At 38.1% G+C, this 21,156-nt stretch overlaps 2 protein-coding genes across 2 annotated transcripts; both read left to right on the forward strand.

Moving 5' to 3' along the window:
* Positions 1-1,388: 1,388 nt before the first annotated feature.
* LOC149097942 (somatostatin receptor type 5-like) lies at positions 1,389-15,089 on the forward strand. The gene is made up of 6 exons (XM_089277529.1): positions 1,389-7,442; positions 9,195-9,264; positions 10,642-10,725; positions 11,278-11,340; positions 11,639-11,687; positions 12,879-15,089. Exon 6 carries the CDS (start codon positions 12,930-12,932, stop codon positions 13,821-13,823), a length of 894 nt encoding a protein of 297 aa, XP_089133655.1. The 5' UTR covers positions 1,389-7,442; positions 9,195-9,264; positions 10,642-10,725; positions 11,278-11,340; positions 11,639-11,687; positions 12,879-12,929; the 3' UTR covers positions 13,824-15,089.
* Positions 13,978-20,459, forward strand: LOC149097943 (uncharacterized). Its single transcript, XM_089278005.1, has 4 exons — positions 13,978-14,053; positions 17,981-18,144; positions 19,431-19,502; positions 19,759-20,459. The coding sequence occupies exons 1-4, from the start codon at positions 13,978-13,980 to the stop codon at positions 19,897-19,899; spliced, it is 453 nt and encodes a 150-aa protein (XP_089134131.1). The 3' UTR covers positions 19,900-20,459.
* Positions 20,460-21,156: the final 697 nt, after the last annotated feature.

Genomic DNA, 21,156 nt, shown 5'->3' on the forward strand with positions numbered 1-21,156 from the left:
ATGTGACATATCCTTTTTTGTTCATCCAAGCTGAAGTCCATGCAATACAGTTGCTGAGTACTTCGGGATATGTAAAAAAAATCGTCATAGTTATTTTTCCGTCGTGCATGACATTATAGGAACATGTTACATATCCTTTTCTGGTTCACCAAGGCTGAAGTCCATGCAATACAGTTGCTGAGTACTTCGGGATATGTAAAAAAAATCGTCATAGTTATTTTTCCGTCGTGCATGACATTATAGGAACACGTTACATATCCTTTTCTGGTTCACCCAGGCTGAAGTCCATGCAATACAGTTGCTGAGCGCTTCGGGATATGTAAAAAAATCGTCATAGTTATTTTTCCGTCGTGCGTGACATTATAGGAAAATGTTACATATCCTCTTCTGGTTCATCCAGGCTGAAGTCCATGCAATACAGTTGCTGAGCGCTTCGGGATATGTAACAAAATCGTCATAGTTATTTTTCCGTCGTGCGTGACATTATAGGAACATGTTGCATATCCTTTTCTGGTTCACCCAGGCTGAAGTCCATGCAATACAGTTGCTGAGCGCTTCGGGATATGTAACAAAATCGTGATATTGATTTTTCCGTCGTACGTGACATTATAGGAACATGTTACTTATCCTTTTCTGGTTCACCAAGGCTGAAGTCCATGCAATACAGTTGCTGAGTACTTCGGGATATGTAAAAAAATCGTCATAGTTATTTTTCCGTCGTGCATGACATTATAGGAACATGTTACATATCCTTTTCTGGTTCAACCAGGCTGAAGTCCATGCAATACAGTTGCTGAGCGCTTCGGGATATGTAACAAAATACATCGTCACAGTTATTTTTCCGTCGTGCATGACATTATAGAAAAATGTTACATATCCTTTTCTGGTTCACCCAGGCTGAAGTCCATGCAATACAGTTGCTAAGTACTTCGGGATATGTAACAAAATCGTCATAGTGATTTTTCCGTCGTGCATGACATTATAGGAACATGTTACATATCCTTTCTGGTTCATCCAGGCTGAAGTCCATGCAATACAGTTGCTGAGTGCTTCGGGATATGTAACAAAATCGCCATAGTTATTTTCCCGTTGTGCGTGACATTATAGGAACATGTTACATATCCTTTCTGGTTCATCCAGGCTGAAGTCCATGCAATACCGTTGCTGAGTACTTCGGGATATGTAACAAAATCGTTATAGTTATTTTTTCCGTCGTGCGTGACATTATGGGAACATGTTACATATCCTTTCTGGTTCATCCAGGCTGAAGTCCATGCAATACAGTTGCTGAGCGCTTCGGGATATGTAACAAAATCGCCATAGTTATTTTTCCGTTGTGCGTGAAATTATAGGGACATGTTACATATCCTTTTCTGGTTCATCCAGGCTGAAGTCCATGCAATACCGTTGCTGAGTGCTTCGGGATATGTAACAAAATCGTGATATTGATTTTTCCGTCGTGCGTGACATTATAGGAACATGTTACATATCCTTTCTGGTTCATTCAGGCTGAAGTCCATGCAATACAGTTGCTGAGCGCTTCGGGATATGTAACAAAATCGTGATATTGATTTTTCCGTCGTGCGTGACATTATAGGAACATGTTACATATCCTTTCTGGTTCATTCAGGCTGAAGTCCATGCAATACAGTTGCTGAGCGCTTCGGGATATGTAACAAAATCGTCATAGTGATTTTACCGTCGTGCGTGACATTATAGGAACATGTTACATATCCTTTTCTGGTTCATCCAGGCTGAAGTCCATGCAATACAGTTGCTGAGTGCTTCGGGATATGTAACAAAATCGTGATAGTGATTTTTCCGTCGTGCTGTTTCCAGAATCGCTCGGCATTTCTCGTAAAGAATTACATCATGTACTCGAGATTTCTATCGCTCTTAAGAGCTTTGACATAATTTTTGAGATAATTTCCTGACTGCCCATAACATTAACTGATTTTCAAAGTGTCGGTGCACATGATCTTCGAATTCGAATACTAGAAAATTCAGATTATTTTTGGAATCGCTAAGCAACAAACATGTATACAGAGAATACCCTAAACAGGTTTCAATCAGGCTTTCCGCGGAAAATCTGAGAAAATTTCTGACTCTCGGGCATTTCTGGGCTGCTGGGCATAGTCACTTCGCTTACAGAATAACAGTGATAACTGAGATTAGCGAAAACGTTTCATCTATACGTGCTCCGTAGCTTTACAAGAGTAAGAAATGTATCAAAAAGTCTAAGTTTTGAACTGGCGTTTGCGCCCCAACCTAGAAAACACATTGTTTCAACGTTATTTTTTCTTTTAATCCAAATTCTTCACGTCAGTCGCGCGATTTCCCGTATCGCCGGCTATTAAAATGTTTTGTATCTTTCTCACACAATGGAATTGTCTTACAGTAAATATAATTTCACACTTTAGGGTTATGACACATTCGTGCAAAACTTGACGCGTTTTGTGGAACATAAACGATCACTGACAGGGATATGATTACACTGGAATGTTGTAAGCCACTGGATATCCCGTGGAATTGTAGGACTAGGACATCTCCACGGGATCCCAGGTCTGTTTTTTGGTTGCTAAGAACGTCTGGCTCGTTATGAAGTGGTACTATAATCAAATTTTTCCCCCTTTATTTTTTAGGTGTATCACATAGAATTCCATGAAAGAATAAAAACGCCGTTTACCGTTTGCAAATATCTGCATTAGTTCTGGAGATATTTAAGTTTGAAAACTGTGTAAAATATGCAAATGAGACCACTAATGACGTCATACACTCAACCCAATTTTATATCAAGTACAGTGGAACCTCAATTTAACGAAGTCGCTGGGGACCGGCCAAATTTGTTCGTTAAATCGAGAGTTTGTTATATCGAAAACCTCGATATAACGAACTTGAGGGGAAAGGACCAAAATGTTCGTTATATCGAGGTCATAGTTAATGACTGATTTGTAACGCAGGTGACTTCTGTCACGCAATTCAATGCAATTTTCGTCACTCAGAAGTGCCGCGTTTTGAGATGCAATTCATTAAGCATGGTGGCTTTCGGTATCAATTATTTTCACTTTTGAGGAGACGCGCAGCTTTTGTTTACAAAAGAACGACACTTGGTGGGGGGGAGTAACGATTTAAAAATCTTGCAACATAGAGGTTATACAATTGTCTAGTAAACAAGGAAACGGGCTTTAGTGTTGTTATGTTGCACTACCCAACATTTCCAGATTTCAAAGAAGATAGAGCAGAAGTTAATTGATGTCAAAACACTTTAGTGCCAATGTCTATGACATAGAATAAGCTGTTGACTGAAAGGTTGCTGTCTCTTTACCATAAGGATTACAAGGATTTGATGACTGTTGATCTGTTCAGCGTTTATTTTCTGTCGCATGTTGACATTGTAATTCGTTATATCGAGGTAGGTTTTACGTTTGGGCTTCCGGATTATGTTCGTTATATCGAAGAATTCGTTATATCGAGGTTCTATTCCGTACATTTTACTGTAACTTTGGCCGGGACATAGAATGTCGTTCGTTATATCGAGGACTTTGTTAAATAGAAGTTTGTTAAATCGAGGTTCCACTGTATATAAATAGAACTATCTTGGTCGATTTGCAGCGAAGACCATTGAAACTTGGTAGACTAATAGTTCTATAGGGAACACACCTACGGCTATAAAAAATTCTATTCCCATGGCAACTCACTCTTTTCCAGTCCCCACCCACTTGATTTCGATATGTTAGTGATTTTCAGTTTGCAAAACATTAAACAAGGCCACAAACTTGGGCTAACATATTTATATGCTTGCTGGATCAAGCATATGAGGCACCATTCGCAAATATCAAAATGGAATGCCAAAGGTGGCCAGAAATGCCTTTAATATTGGGGAGGTCTGGAACCCAGTATGTTGCCGTGGTAACCAAACTGTTAAGCTCATATCGTGGAGCATATTTAGTAGAATCTTACTGCAAAGAATCAAACATTTCTGATGCAAATTGGCTGAGATATCTTTTTTCATCATATTTGATCAAAATTTGGTTGAGTCAATGACATCATCACTGGGCTAATTTGCATATTTCAAAAACTTTTTTTTTTTTTTTTTACTATTGCATACAATATTAACATTGCTTACACTACTAAGACTTCTTACAATACTAACATTATCTACAATACTGACATTACTTACAATACTAATATCACTTACGCCACTATTGACCTTACTTACAATACGACCGTTACTTACACTACGATTACTACTAACACTACGATTACACACAACAACTACTACAGATGCTCTGCCTACACAACTGATAATACGAATCTTACTTTACATTGTACTCTAATTACACAATTACTTTTCGTGGTAACAAGATACTTTATATGAAATTACAATATTTCAAAAACTTGAATATCTCTGGAACGAAAGGAGATATTTGAATATAGCAAACAGCATTTTTCTTCTCACACAGGCTACTTGTTTATGTTTTAAAATGGCTGCGATAGGAAAGGTACGATTTTCGTCATAGTGCGACTTTAACAAGTTGAGCTTTTGTCCGCAATCCTTTCGCTGAATTGTTTCCGCATTTAAGCCAAAAACGTAACTCTTCAGTTTTTAGCCCTTCTGGGTTTCTGCCAGAGAAATGGACCAGGAATATCATCCTCACAAAGCAAAACAGACATGTCAACCCAGTCACTTTTCCGGTCATCTGTAATTTTTATCCTACAACGCCTCGTTTTCGCGTTTGACCGCTCGCTCGCCCCAGGAGGGCCGCCATTCGGGAATACAGTTTATGAGTCACTAAATTTTGCGTGTTTTTGACCAGACGTGGGCCGTAACTAATTTGTGTTTTTTTTTGGCGGGTTTGAAAACTATTTAAGAAAATAAAAACCACCACGTTTCTGGGCTTACCATAGGCTAGACCATCTCTGGGCGAAATATGAAAAATTTTGATTTTTCATCATGTGCCACATAGTTCCGAAATGGCTTGGTCTTAGTAGACATTCCCTCTTAAGATGCATTAAATTAACGCGAAAATCGCTTAATAAAGTGCATCGTTAATTTCCTACAATAAGGTAGTTTACTTTCCTCGTTCGCGTAAAAGTCATTTCATGACCTGATTTATCAAAGCGGCAAACACCGATTTGGTTATTTAGGTTCCCTGGGAGATTACCAAGACCCTATATACGCCCGTTGCAAGTCTTCTCTACTCAAAGGTAAAATTAAAGCGAGTTGCTCCACCCACCTTCCCTTGAGCGATAGCGACGCTAGCAAATCTCTTCTCCCAATTTCAATCGTAGTTTCATTTAAGCTGCGGTTCTTTTAGTTGAAATTTCGACAATGTGGACATCATTCTGAACAATCTAAACACTACTTTGGTCCTTTGACTTTTACCAAGCTAAGACAAACTTGAGTATTTGGAGCTTGTTTTCCTACATTTTTATTAATTCGAAGAACCAGATTTTTTTCATTAACAATTTTAGAAACCAGATGAAACTTTTTCGTTCCACTGTCGCTGAAATGATTGTGGCCATTTTTTCTCCAGCCAACTGGATCCTATGTTTTCCTTCACCGTGCATTTTGACAACTCTGTACTGTAGTCAATCACAAATAAAAGACGTTTTAGCGCCCAAGCTGTTGTCGACTATATGTTATCAAAAATTATTGCATGCTTTTAACTGTGTGTATATCGAGTTATGGATGTACTTGGGAAGTTTGGAGAGCACTCAAGAAGTTAAAGTTGCTCGATGCGCAGGTGAATGCAACTCTTACGCTTCTCTCGTGCCCTTCAAACTTCCCGGGTGTATTCATAACACGATATACACACGCTAAACATTAAACAATTGTTTAATTGACAGGCCACGTATGAAGTATGTAATAACCGACTTTTTGCTCAAAATACTGAACCAAATATCAACTCGAGGAAAAATTGAACTTAACCTTATTTACTTACTAATAATCTTATCCTCTTCACGAATGAAACATGATTTAGCTCCCAAGTTGTTGTCGCTTGCTGTAAAAGAATTGGTTCAGGCTTTTAGCGGTGCATATATCGAGTTAAAGATGCACTCGAAAAGCCGTATTATTGCTTGGAAAATCGTGAAAATATAAATATACAAGAAAGGTGAATTTTTGGTGCAAATTTTCGGTGCATCAAAATATTTGTACAAATCTAACATCGTTCTTCGCACATCAGTCGAAATGAGAATTTTAAAGTATTAACTTCTTTAGAAACAGCTGAAAGGAAGTCGAAACGAAATTGGCGTCTTCCAAGTTGGAGACGTTGTCTGTCCGCGTTGACTATTGAGATGATCTGGGCGGAAGTCATTGATACTGAACAAATAAACAAATTCTAAGAACATCAAATACAACATATATCTAACCGAATTCGCAAAAACATGCCCGCATTGGCTCAAAGACAGTCCCAGCGGCCAGAAGTCCTCTGACCAACCCCCTGCCTAGGAGATTGGCCAATCACGCATGCCCGTGGCGTGGACCACTCCAGCAAGGTCCCATGTCAACACAGACGCCTCAAGCAAGGTCAAAAAACTGGGTAAAATACCCAGAAACACAGTCAACATCAAGCTTATTTAACACTGAAAACTCAAGTTCTAGCTAGTTCAGGGTGTCAGTAAAAGACACCCTCCCCTCCCCCCTGCTTTTGACAGCTGGTCCCCAGCAAGCCACCAGCAGATAGGCCAGTCATTGGGACATGTGCCCAGCCTAGCCTTGACGGAGTCCTCCCTAGGTTTAAGGTCGCTGGCTTAGCCTGGATTCGGGCTTCGCCCGAATCCAGGCGAAAACCTGGCGGACATGTTTTTGCCAATTCGCTAAGATATATAACCACAAAATTATAAAAAGAATTAAGTAGAATAGGTCTGGTAAAACATGGACCAATGTTACAGGACTGAACTTTATTGTTTTTATATTTCATGCCCTGCCAGCATGTTTTAGTTACGTCAGTAGTGTGACGTTTGTTTCTTGAGTTCAGACAGTTCAGTCAATTGTTATTCAACAGCATAGCATATCGACATATTGTTTACACGAAGATATTAAGTTCAGAATTAATGCAATTTTACTGTTCTCCCGTCTTGGACGTTCAATCAACTTCCCGATAATGCTGTTTGTTTTTTTGTTTTTATTAGCAACGCAGTTTAGAGAGTCAGATACTTTTTTTTTTACCACAGATATCGCCTCTTAAATATGTAGTGTAAAGTTCTCGTGCGGAAAATTCAATTTGAAGCGTGATCTTTGTCTTTTTGTCTCAGACAGCTGAAAAGCGAAACGGAAAAATATTCAACTAATTGCTATTCAAGGCCAGAGCATTTTGACATATTGTTTACATTTAATTCTCCTACTTAATTACGTAAAATGAGTTTCATCTTATAGTTTGCAGTAACTGTTCTCTTTAGCTCTGAGACCAATCACTAAGAAGTTTCTTCTTCACAAGGTAGGCTTAATGACTTTCTAAACTTTTTTCCTGGTTCTTTTTATTACACTGTAATAGTCAAACAATTTGGCCCATGGTTGCTGCTAAGAATATCGTATTAAATTCAAAGTAGAAACCGAGAGAAAGTTTTACATTCACTTTTGAGTTAATTCGTTTCCACTATTTCTTTTTTCTTTGAATACTGTTAAAGCAGACATGTGCAGTGGCAATATACCAGTCAAAATGAAGTCTTATGAATTAAAAGCGGCCCATGTTAAAAACATTACAGTTAGTGGGACGCGTCTCTTCTCCGTTACAGTTATTATACTGTTTTGGAGAGAGCTTTAAGTTTACGTCTCGCTTAACTGTCCAATATCTGAAAACACACAACAGAATTCGAATGGCAAGTCTTCTGTGATCTGTTGGTAAGGGCAAATATTTTATGCAGTTCTTTACAGAAATAGAGAAACAGCTGAACCTCTCGATTAATTGAACTCTTCCAAGCTGCTACAAAATTGAGCATGGTATTGCGGGCGTTCCAATAATTAGAAATTCAAAACTTTAAAGTTTCAAATACAGGTTTACATCAAATTCGCCTAGGCTGTAGCCCTAAATATTATAAAGGAATCTTTCGCAACATTTTCCTTCACCGCCGAAAACAAGAAAGTTATAGCTATCCCTTAAATGATGAGAACAATTATAGGCCAAAGAAACGACGACAAAGCTGGGCTTAAACTGTTGTATAAATTCCGGGTTGCAGCATTTAGAAAATTATCGAGGTCTGTAACTTTCAGTTGAAAGGGCCTTTTAAACAAAGACAAACATTCAGGAAGATTAAGCGGAGAAAAAACCTGGGTAAAGTTCGATGTTAAAATCAAGCGTCATATAGTCTGAGGCTGCCGAAAGGAGAAAATTTAATTTTCCTTCACCGCCGAAAACAAGAAAGTTATAGCTATCCCTTAAATGATGAGAACAATTATAGGCCAAAGAAACGACGACAAAGCTGGGCTTAAACTGTTGTATAAATTCCGGGTTGCAGCATTTAAAAAATTATCGAGGTCTGTAACTTTCAGTTGAAAGGGCCTTTTAAACAAAGACAAACATTCAGGAAGATTAAGCGGAGAAAAAACCTGGGTAAAGTTCGATGTTAAAATCAAGCGTCATATAGTCTGAGGCTGCCGAAAGGAGAAAATTTAACGAGTCGAGTATTATTGGAAATAAAATAAGCTACATTCAATGATCCACAGTTAGTTACGTAAAAAGACCTGCCTGTATTTTTTTTTTCTTGACACAGATTCGTCGTCGAGCTCTAATGTTGAACCATAAAGTACAGTCACGAACAGGCATCAATTCAAAATGAAACATTAAGGCTAGCGCTTAGCTCAGAGACCTGAGACAAAATTAATTCCCTTTAACCTTTAATCTCTCAACTGTTGCAAGAGTTTTGAACGTTTCGGTTTTTGCACATAGCGCGAAATCTAAAATAAATTATTCATTCGAATTATTTAAAAGAACGGAAGGTTTCTACATTTCAATATTCTCAGGTTAGATCAAGAAAAATACTGAACTGAACTCGTAATAGCCGGGTTACTTCTTGAGGTTGTGCAATCGGGTAGCAGTATTTTAGAGCAGAGTTGCATTGTCCTCACCTTCTTAAACTTAAGATGCATCAATTTTTCGTCAACAATTATTTAACTTTCCACTATTCAATATCACATAAGTGGAGGCAAAATCGTCAATTTTTTATGCTCAACCAAATGATGTCTTTGCAAGGTGACTGTTTTCCATTGCTGAGCTGCTTGTAAGACCCACTCACCAGGAACTGAAGTTTCCTATTGGCAAGGTAGGTTAAAGACACACACTGAATTTTTACTGATAATTGTTATTGTAGGTATATCCTGTTTAGTGGCGAAAAAAACATCAAGAAAAAATAGAAATGCCCAATACTATAATGAGAGCTTTTCAAAATCATTATATTTAAGTGCAAAGTCAGCCAAGGAAATTTTGTAAACAATTCTCGGTGAATACATGTCACTTCTATATTTTAAAGCAAAGTTAGTTTTAACTAGAACACGGTTTTATTTTGAGTCAAAAAGACAGTCTTCGAGGCAGTAGACTCAAGGTTTTCTGAAAGGGAGACAGCTACCGGATAACAGTGAAAAACTATTATTCAGGGCCACCACAATATAATAGTCGGCACTGAATAGAGAGTTGGTAATTCGCCTAAGTAAAATTAGAGCCTTTGATATCCCTGAATAACTTTTAACTTCTAAGGCAGCTGAAAGGAAGTGTTAAAGGAAAAGAAATTTTGAATATTTTGCATTTTTTGTTAATAAAAAAGTCCATCGGCAGAATAGTTAAGCCCCGAAATCCGTTTTGTACAAGCAAAGTAAACCGGTCTACGTTTGGCTAAAGCTTCACGGCGTTCAGTCGGCAAACGTTCTTACAGTTCAGTCATAAATAAAGAAAATAATTTTAATAATAAAGAAGAATTTAATTTGGTGAGGAGGAGTATTCAAAGAGTAAAAGTATGCTTCATTCTTGGCTAATATTGTTTTAACAACCGAAACGAACGATTTTTTGAAGACGAAAAGCATCAAGAAGATCAAGCAGCGACGAATGTTGGTGGGCGTAGTTTAATAAGTCTTAACTTCAGGCGTGGTATTTTAGATGTCAGTAAAAAAGGGAATTCGGTGAGGTGGAGAATTATTGACAAGAGACGTGTGCTACTTTAACAGCGAATGTTTAGACCGAACCTTAGCGCAATTTCCGAAAAAGGCTGTTGCCTTCTTTAACACAAATGAATGAGAACTTCAGATGGTCATCACCATAACAAATGATATCATTCGCGAAGCAACACAACAAATGCTTTGCCAAGAAGTTTCTCATTACAAATCTGTAGAACGTTAAGTTTAAGTACTGTTTTAACACCAGCATGGAGAGAAACGTTTTGTGCGAGAAATGTTTTAAGTCTGTGATTGTTACATTCGCTCATTGTATGTTTTTTCTTTGAACGTTTTTATGGAGTTTCTATAGAAATTCTTTTGTTTTTAGATTAAGAAGCAAAATAAAAATGGTATTTAACTTATCTAGATGCCAATGTATGTTTTCTAGACAGTCCAAGATGGAAATTCACCAACATTATTTAAGTCAATAGTTATTTAGCGTCATAGAATTTTAACACTTAGTTTTCAATTATATTTGTCATTTTTTTTATTAGGCCAATATTATATCTCTCTTTGAAGTTTGACTGGTTTTCATTTACACTGAGTCTATTTACCAGGATCTAAAGTTTCCTATCAAGGTGGGTTGAAGTCTATGCCAAATGGATGATAATGTCCACTGTCACTCAAAACAGATTAATATCATGGAAAGTGAATTTATTTTTTGTGTGCAGCTAATTGAATATAGAGACGTTATGGTGATGTAGTAGATCTGAACGCCATACAACGCGTTTTACCTCCCCCTTGCACTAAAATTGTTGTAAAATATTGAGGCGCTTACATGCAACAGTAGTGACGTGTTCTCAACAATGTTATAAATTTATGTCGGATCAGCAGAAAGGAACGTTTTTCTTCGAGAAAAGGAAAATATTTCCATTTTTAAATTATTTCTAACTTAACTTATTTAGGTTCTTTACCCGTCTTGTGCTATTCACAAATAGATGACAAGACATCCCGAAAAAAGCAATTTGTATTAAATGGAAAATTAAACTTAACGTAACACAAAAACACTTGCTCATTATTAGCCGCTAGTATTTGCTTCTATCCATATCAGTCTATCTTTTTATAGAGGTGCATTACTTTTGTAAGATAGATTTTCGCTCTAACTATTAAACTCGTCTTTCTCTTTACAGCAAAAATTTATCAGATCTTTTAACACAAAGATTCCCCAGAGAGAGCATCTTGTTTACAACTGGGTAAGTTGAAGGCGTTTCAACTTATTTTCACTTATCTTCCCAGTATTTGTTCTGGTAACTGTTTTCGTTGAAGTTTGGAAAGAACTTTAATTGTTTACTGCTGAGCTTTATAATGTTTGTGTTTACAATGCTATAACAATCACTCTTTGAGAAAGCTTGCAAAAAAATAAATACAATATATCTAGTGTATACGTTATCCACATTATTTTACCGATTCTACGCCAGTTAGGACGGTCACTTCTCGCGTATTTGCGTTTTATTTTATATCAATTATCTTATTATATCATTTTCTTTACAGTGTGTATTTATTCTCCAACGAGAAATTCAAATGGAGAGCCTCGACTAAGGTAAGTTTGAGAGTTGTTTCAACTGTTCTTTTGATACAAGTGCGGAGAAAGACATGATTGACCATCACAGTTTAACACACAACTTAAGCAGTTGTGAAATCATAGCCTGGAAAAAATTCAGATACAGGCTTGAACGGGATTCGAACCCGTGACCTTTGTGATACCGGTGCAGCGCTCTATCATATGAACCATCAAGCCAACTGGGAGCTGTTCACTTTTTGATACTTAACCTAAAATATATTGTTGTTATCCTTTGCCGTTGAGTTTCCCCAACGTTACGGATGTTCTCTCTTCCAGAATGTTTCATAATTAAGTCCATTTGAACATTCTAATGCCAGGAAAAGCTTTACTTAGTTCTTTGTGCGTGATTAGACGTATCTACACGTTGTGGGGTGTGAATGGTTTAAATTCTTAGTTCAAGTTAAACAGCATTATATCATCAATGTTACAAATTTATCTTCGGTCACAACAGGAGCATTTTAGCCTGAAAAAGATAAACAACAGCATCGTTATTTTTAATTCAGATTCTGATTCGATTGAAGAGGCTATCCAATAAAACATTTCAAAGAAAAACTAGCACTATTGATGGCATCAACGCTGATCGGGCGAAAAGATAACTCTGAAGGCGAAGAATTTAAACGACGTTTGCGGAGAAGAGGAAAGACAGAATAGAGTGCCGTACTCGTCTCTGAGCTGTGTAATAACCGCTTTATTTGGTTTACAATAGCAAAGATTTCTTTCAACTACTCCTGACAATCTCATATTGTCAGTAAATTTTGTAACCTGTTAAAGTTAAAGTAAGCTTTCTTTTTGATTCAAAGAAATAGCAAACTTGATTTAATCTTTACACAACTTCTACATTTTTGTGGAGTGAAATCTTGTAAATATATAAGAACCAAATTCCCTTCCTTTAAGACCCCGAAATTTAAGCATAAGCTTTCGGTATTTAGGGCGTACATCAAATTATTGAAAACAAACATATCAACAGACATATTAAACACTACAACAGACCTAATTATTGAAAGCAACATATTAAAAACTGCTTTTTAACACCTCGAAAGCCTAGGAATTACAGCACATGCTCTCGAAAATAAAATCTGCACATTTATGCAAGCTTTTCTTCCCTGGTAATTGCATGTCTTACACAAGCAGAAAAAGAACCTGGCAATAATAATTCATTTCCTTCCACAGGCAGACGATTAATTACTTCTAACAGTAATACGAAAAAGACAGAGCTTTGAGATGCGGTCTTTATCTGACTGCATACCTTGGATCACTGTATGCTTAGTCGAGTGTGTTGCTATAGTTATACTCAACCTCTGTACGATAATTGTGTTTATAAGAAACCGTAATCTCCGGAAACGTAGCATGTACCTGGTGATAAATTTGGCAGTTATAGATATGTTTGTAGCAGGAGATGTTGTCTTTCTTCGGTTCTATTGGCCTGGAGTATTCTGTAATCTGTGGAAGGGGCATTCATTTGAACTTTGGACAGGTTATTTTCTAATAGTACTAGGAAAGTTATTCGTCTTTGGTTCGTTTATGAACATCGCCATCATCGCTTTAGAACGGTTGCACGCGACTTTCTTCCCTTTTAGGCATCGTGTGCTAAAAAAACGGGTATATCGATTAATAATTGCCGCTGTTTGGGTTTCATCTGGGTTGGTAACAATAGCTTGTATACTTCTCGCACGGTTTGATGAATCATATTACTTTGCTTACTTATATGTGACATTTTTTGCAATTTCCCTTTTGATCATTTGTGTTTCTTACACGTCCATTGTTATTAAAGTCCGTTGTGGAGGGAAGCCTCAACACCATGGTGCAACCAGTAGAGAAAGAAAACTGACCATGACATTGTTAATTGTGACTTTTGTATCTCTTCTGTTGTGCCTGCCATACGTTATATTCCGTTATGTCGTTTCTATTACTAAATTTAAAATATATCAGTCTCTGTCCTTTTCAGTGGATTTTCATTTAAATTCTGCATTGTTGGTTTTATTTTATGCAAACTCTCTAGTAAATCCTATATTATACACTATCCGCATGCCAGAATACAGAGCAGCTTTACTTGCTCTCTTCCGCAAACAACCTCAGCAGCAAAGACAAGTTGCAGTTCCTCTTCGTGACATGTAATGCAGATACTATAAAAAGCTATTCCAGTTTCTCTGTCCAGCTTTGTTGTTTTCAAACATTACATTAACCCACATTTTATAGATGAACGAGCACGATGAGAGAACAAAAGAATTATCGTCGTGAGAAAGTCTAACCTACAGCAGATGAACATACAATGGAATCCGTATTTTTTGAACCTCTAATGGAAACGAAAATTAGAGCGAAAAATCGGACTGTTGGAGAAATCGGAGGTAAAGGTAGAGTGTTCGGGTGACGAGTGGGAAACGAGTTTTGGTTATAGTTATCGGGAGTTTTCAGAAAATGAGGGCTCGAGAAATCGCGATTTCATTGTAGTTTAAAGGAAAATAAACAAGACGCTGTGCTCTAGGAACAAAAGTACATCTGGTGTTTTATTGCCTATATCTTAAGTTTAAGAGTAGGTGACTAAAATTGATGTTAAGTTAATTGACGATTTAATTTATAGTCATGTTATACCATCTTGAGTGCGATTATGGTATTGCGATTTTCTAGCACTCAACGTGTCAAATAGTTAATAGTCTACATGACTCGGCAGAGAACGATTTGGTTCAATTAGTTAGTAAATCTACCAGGCGATGAACCTTGTATAATTGAGTCTGACGATGGTATAGAATAATACCGAAATGTAATATCGCTAATTTTCCTTGCATGTGCTACCTATATATAATTAATCACAATGCAGTTACTCGGATTAACCTTTATCCTTTATGTAAATAACAAGCTCCTGCATATTAGAACGTAAAGAGGCGCTTTATTTCAAGGGAGTTTCCCGTTCGCAAATAGAACACTTCAAACTTGTCCCGGGGCCGCCTTTTCCTTTTAAAGTTTCGGAAGGGCGGGAAAAGCCATGGAGAAAAAAACAGTGAAATGCAAACAAACAAAAACAAACAAACAAGAAATAAACTAAAACAAATCCAATTTCCTCAAAGAATATTGAGCAGAAATCTTTTTGGTGGTTGACGTCGCCAACATTTTCTCCATCGAAATTTATTCTTACTGAATTACTTCATTTGGTTTATATTATCAAGGGACCAATGACATAGCAGAACGTACCGGCCAACACAAGGTATTTGCCTGTCCTTCCACTTTCGAAGGGAAAAGGGTCCTAGGTTGAATGATGGTATAATACATTTTAAATGTACAATATGAAAATTTAATAGATGTTTAAAAGCATACTTAGTGCTATATAACATATTAGATTATGATAAAGATAAATAAAAGTAGCAATGATGCTACCAATTGACTCTGTCTTTGTTTGGATTTGTTATTTAAAAATTATTAGGAAACCGACTTTTTTTTTTTTTTTTTTTGACAACAACTGCAATTCAGACGCGCACCTTAACCCTACAGTCATCTCCTTTAGTGACTCAAACCTTTTTACACTATTCTAGATGGCATATGAATCCACCGGAAGTTGAAAACGCATGATGAACAAGATACTTGACAACGGTTTCATGTTCTATTGTGAATAATCGATGTACGGGTGAAGTTGGGAGGGCAAGAAAGAAGATTAAGGAAATGCCGGAAAATTCCGGTTATAAGACCCCCTCCGATGGTTTGCACGCATGTTGTGCGTTTGTATTTCATAATAAAAAAAACTCGATTTCTCAGAAGATCTTTCGCAGCTACCCTGCGAGCAGAGTCGTTTCGGATCTTATTCGTAACCTATTCGCAGTCGATCTAACGGCGCTGAGTCGCGTAAAGCAGACTACGCTTTCGTCTTCAGGCGAGAAGAAAAATTTGTAGGGCAAGACGACGAGAAGTTTACAAGGTAGAGTGGCTCAAATATCGAGAATGAGGAAATCCATCGGAGCAATGCAGCTCATGTAGTGGAGGTTTGCCAGTTCTTGTACCTCATACAGTGTGTCGTAGCGGTAAACCAATAAACCAGACGAGAGATATGTTTAGCACATCATGTTATGAAGACTCGAAGACTAGAACAATTTAATAAAAACTTAACTAGTGAGCAGCACTCTGCGAACTGTATTTGTGTAACTTCTTTATTTCTCCTATGCGTTTCGTGTGACTAACGCACGCTTCGTCAGCAAGTTTAACAATACAACCGAAGCGCCTATATATATACCTAACTCGTACAAGAGTTTACATTTCGTAGGAACACACCTACGGATATACAGATAGGAATGACAAACTCCGCGGTAATGCGTCTAGGAAACAGGCGGTAAATTTCGGCAAGGTGTGACATATTTTGTGCGTGATATAATTTTTGGGCTCACAGTTTTAGGTTTTTTTTTTTTTTTTTTTTGAATTTCTAGCTTAGCGACCGGGCTATCGTGACAAAGTTGTCTCCAACCGCATCAAAAAATACCCCGTGCCTCTCGACGGTTGGAGGCGACTTTGTCACGAAATTCAAATCGTGTGGCCAAGATAATCGGTTACGGATCGAGACGGAGCAAAAATGGAAAACAAGAGCTGGAAAACCAGCGATTCTCGGGTGGTTAAGGTAAACTTATTTGAAACCTTGGGAAAAAGCGAATGGGAAGAAGAGTTAACGAAGGCTGCCATGAGGCAATTTTGACGAGATTAGAACATTTTTGTGCAATTTATGGCGCTTTCAGTGCGGGCCGTCTGGCCAGTAGGTCGCCTTCCAAAGTTTCCTTTCTCTTTAGGGGAAGCAAACCCCCAGAAAGTAACACTCGCCTAAATGGCTCTAAACCACCTCCAGAAACCCAGAGACATAAAAATAAAGCAATGCAAACATAAAGTAAGCCATTTTATTCCAATTATTTCCTCCACCTAGCATTTAGAGTAATTTTCTAAACTAAATCGTGATGACCTTAGATTTCAGTGAAATCGCAAGGGGAAAAATAATTGAACGTTCGGTTTCGAGCTTGCTGGCCGAAATATACGCCACTTAATTTCAACACTGAAAAAGTAGCCGAGACCGGCTTACGCGCAGCTTGATTTTGACCAACTTAGGCTTGATCTCCTAGAACTTGGACCATATTTCCTAGTCCCAGGGACTCTAAAATAAATCGTGAGGACCTTGGTTTTCAGTGAAATCGCCAGGGGAAAAATAATTGAACGCTCGGTTTCGAGTTTGCTGGCCGAAATATAGCCCCACTTAATTTCAGCACTGAAAAAGTAGCCGAGACCGGCTTACGCGCAGCTTGATTTTGACAACCTTAGACTTGATTTCCAAGAACTTGGACGATATTTCGCAGTCCCAGGGAATTTAAACTAAATCGTGATGACCTTGGTTTTCAGTGAAATCGCTAGGGCAAAAATAATTGAACGCTCGGTTTCGAGCTTGCTGGCCGAAATATAGCCCCACTTAATTTCAACACTGAAAAAGTAGCCAAGCCCGACTGACACGCAGCTTGATTGTGACCAACTTCGGCTTGAGTTCCAAAAACTTGGACGATATTTCCCAGTCTCAGGGACTCTAAACTAAATCGTGATGAACTTGGGTTTCAGATAATTCGCCAGGGGAAAAATAATTGAACGCTCGGTTTCGAGCTTGCTGGCCGAAATATAGCCCCACTTAATTTCAACACTGAAAAAGTAGCCGAGACTGGCTTACGCGCAGCTTGATTTTCACTAACTTAGGCTTGATTTCCAAGAACTTGCACCATATTTCCCAGTCCCAGGGACTCTAAACTAAATCGTGATTGTGGCGTGACACGCGTGGCGATAGTCATGTGATTAGCAGTCACGTGTACCGTGGTGCGTCGTGGCGCAGCAGTTGTTGTAGGGCAAAACCCGAACTGGACATTAAAAGTTTTGTTGTAGTTTCAGCCCGTAGCTCTGTGATTTTATTGTCATCACAACTCAACAGTGATGACCTTGGTTTTCATTGAATTCGTCAGGGGAAAAATAATTGATCGCTCGTTTTCGAGCTTGCTGGCCGAAATATAGCCCCACTTAATTTCAACGCTGAAAGAGTAGCCGAGACCGGCTTCCGCGCAGCTTAATTTTGACCAACTTAGGCTTGCCCATCAATGAGGAACATAATTATTAAGAAATAGAAAACATGTACCCTGTTTCTATCGAATCATGGAAACACGAGTGGGAGTTTGGGACAACAAGAAATGCTCTGGGAACACGCTCCGTCAAGCAAGTGTTTCTTCAACATTTTTGTGTTCTTCCAAACTTTCACGAGTCAGTTTCTATAAGTTGAGAGAATTATTCTAATACATGCTCTTGTTTTCAGGAGGATTTGAGTGTTGTGCATACATCAGTTGTACCCTCATCATGCAAGGATTCATCCCTCATCAAGCCCTCAGAGATCTTTGGCCAGCACAACCCCTTCGTCACACCCTGTTCTGTGCCATCTGAAACTGTAGTAAGTGGAAAAAACGCAGCACAAACTACACGCGTTGAACATTTCTTATGTCCTAGTGCTGTGGATATCCGGGTGACTTGTGGCTCTCAAGTGTTTACTTTAGACTTCAGTATGTTATTAAGTAACGCTTAAAATGCCATACCTTGTTTAAAAGAAATGATAAGCATCTATTTCCTTGTTATAAATTCAATGCATTGTGAGGCAACAAGTGTTGGGAAGTAACAGTGTGATAAACTAGTGTTTATTGTCTTGATGTGGCATCAGATTCGTAGCCTTAAGCAGGGGTTTCATTAACATTTTCAGCAGGAGGGTTAATGGTTTTCACAGGCGGGAAAAACTTCTTAAACTGAACTTCTTTATAAGAAAACCTTTCCTATAGATGGTCATCCACACAGCTGGTCAATTTGCCCACTGCCCAGCCCTTAATGAAACCCCTGCTGAAGTGGATGCAGAAGTCTCCTACACGTGAGGGATGTCTGCATGCAGGGAAACAGTTTCTTAGAATTGCAGCAACATTTATGTTGGAAATAAGCACAACTTATGATGATATATAAATATTAGTTTAGCCTGAATAGGAACTAAAAATTACTGCACCCTTCATTAACACACCAAGTCTACTCAATCAATGGTTCCTTGTTTCCCTACCATCACTTATCTTAGTGAACCTCTCAGGAAACAGATGTTTACATGAACCACATCGGTAGGGTGTGATTGGTAGATTTTGTTTCATTTTGTTTGTTTCTGGTTTTGAAAGTTTTGTTGTCTTTGTAATTTGTGGGTGGTGCGCTGGCCTCCAGATTGAGCGGTCTGGGTTCAAGCCCTGGCCGGGGACATGCGTTGCGGTCTTGGCAAAACATTTTACTCTCACAGTGCCTCTCTCCACCCAGGTGTATAAATGGGTACTAGCGAATTTTATGCTGGGGGTAACCCTGTGATGGACTAGCATCCCATCCAGGGGGGGAGTAGAAATGCTCCTAGTGGCTTCATGCTAAGAAACAGGGATAAGCTCAGCCCTGATGAGCCACTTGGCTCATGTGTGGACTTAACCTACCTTAGTTCCCCAATACAAATCTCAAATCTTGTCAGTTTACAACCTTAGTAAGTAAAGTAACTATTGTACCAGGGTAGCCAATTCAGCAAGGAAGCTGGTATCCAAAGTTGCCCTGGTAAATAAAGATATGTGCAATTTAAAAATCCTATAACTATAATAAAGTACAATTTAAAAAATTCTTAATTCTAAATTCTAACCTTACTTAATATTTAACCATGGCATCTTTTCATTTCAGCGACACCGAAGAAAAGGGCATCCTATGCGCTTATTGCGATTTCAAGAGACTCCTCAGAAATCAACACCAAAGGTAATATTATTGCTGTTTTTGTTCTCAAAGCATGTGACTGAGAACAAATCATTACATACACCCTTCTTTCCTATTCCATTATTAGTTTGCCTGTTACAGCCTGTTTGTAGTTACTGCGATTGTACATGTATAGAAATGAGAATACTGGATTATAGTTGGTGTAATCAAGAATATTATTCTGTCCTTAGTCTAGAGACAATGTGAGTGGCTGTAATTGTTTTGTTGGTATCTATATTCCCGTTTTTGTTTATCTTAGCAGCTTGACACAGCATGGGAACAAGTAGCATGTGGCAAAACACCTGATCAACAGTTGCTTACACAGCAAGCACATCAGTTCTTGGCCAGCTACCGGCCAGCAGCTCGTACGCTACACTTCAATACAACTACAGTGGCTTAAACTGCGACACCTAGAAGATGGTTTGTCAATGATCACAAACCTGTGATGAGGATTTTTGTTAGAACTTCTGTCACCTTCTGGTATTCTAGATGGCTCTTTTCATACATAAATATTGTGTAAAAAAAAAAATTGAAAACTTAAGAATGAATAATGGTCAAACCAAAGTAAGTAATGAAAAAATGCCAGATGAGATCTGTAATGGACAATTGCCTTTGATTAAGGTTCTATGTTGTCCATGTTTGTGTGTGGTATTCATTCTCTAACAAGGGCAGTGTCCTGGCTGATTACAGTACATGTATATGAAGTTTTTGTTGTAACTTGCATAAGATCTTTTTGCCAAATGTCACCAAATAAACATAATTTTATCAATTGGATGGAAAAATTCTACAGAACAAAAGAGAACCAGTATTTTGAGGGAGAAGTACAGGATCACAAAGATAGAAGAGGATTACAGTTCATGAAATTTGATCAAAATGTGTCAAGATGTCAAGAAATAAATACTGCCTTGTAAAGTTTGTATACAGGCATACGTGTACTTATTAAAACATGATGACATATCAGCCAGGTTGTGTCCCATGTCATAAGGGTGCTGGAACATTTTCCCGGCTCTTTGTTATTGAGCCTACTTATGAGGGAGACAAAGGAGGCCATATAGGACCATGGTAATTGATATCAGTTATACAAATCATGTATGAGGGGCTTGCAGTGCAGGAACCTTAACATTGTTCAGTTAAGGGCAATGGTCGTGAGTCACTTTTATTTTTATTGTACAGTATTTCCGATATAGTGGAGTGTAATTTCGGCACGTTGATCTTTGGAACTTAAAGTCAGTGTTAACAAAACTTGTAGAAATTCAATTCAGACTCCTTTTTGAGTATAGAAAGTACATGTGAGTGGATGTGTGTAACAATGTGAATGGAAGGAAGTGGCACAAGTACAATCCAGAAGTTCCCTGGCCTGTTTCACCCTTAGTTTGGGACTTAGGTTAAAACAGAAATTTCCTGTGATTGCATCTTGTTGTACTGCAAATGTATGTATAAGAGAAGTCAAGTTAGAAATTTATTTCTTTTGGTCGTAATGAAAATCTTTTCTCAGTGTTTGTTTTCTCACTTTTGAGGTGGTTTTACCCGCATAGCCTTTGCAGCTGGGAAAAAAAGGAGCATTGATCTCTTTGTGTTCCTTTAGGAGAGAAGTCTAGTCTTACTCTATGCTTGTATCAGTTTTTCTCACTGGGGTAAATGGCCTTAAAATAATTCC

This window comes from Orbicella faveolata, unplaced genomic scaffold, assembly GCF_042242905.1.
Source record: "Orbicella faveolata isolate gen_17 unplaced genomic scaffold, um_ofav_v1 contig_46, whole genome shotgun sequence".
NCBI lineage: Eukaryota > Metazoa > Cnidaria > Anthozoa > Scleractinia > Merulinidae > Orbicella > Orbicella faveolata.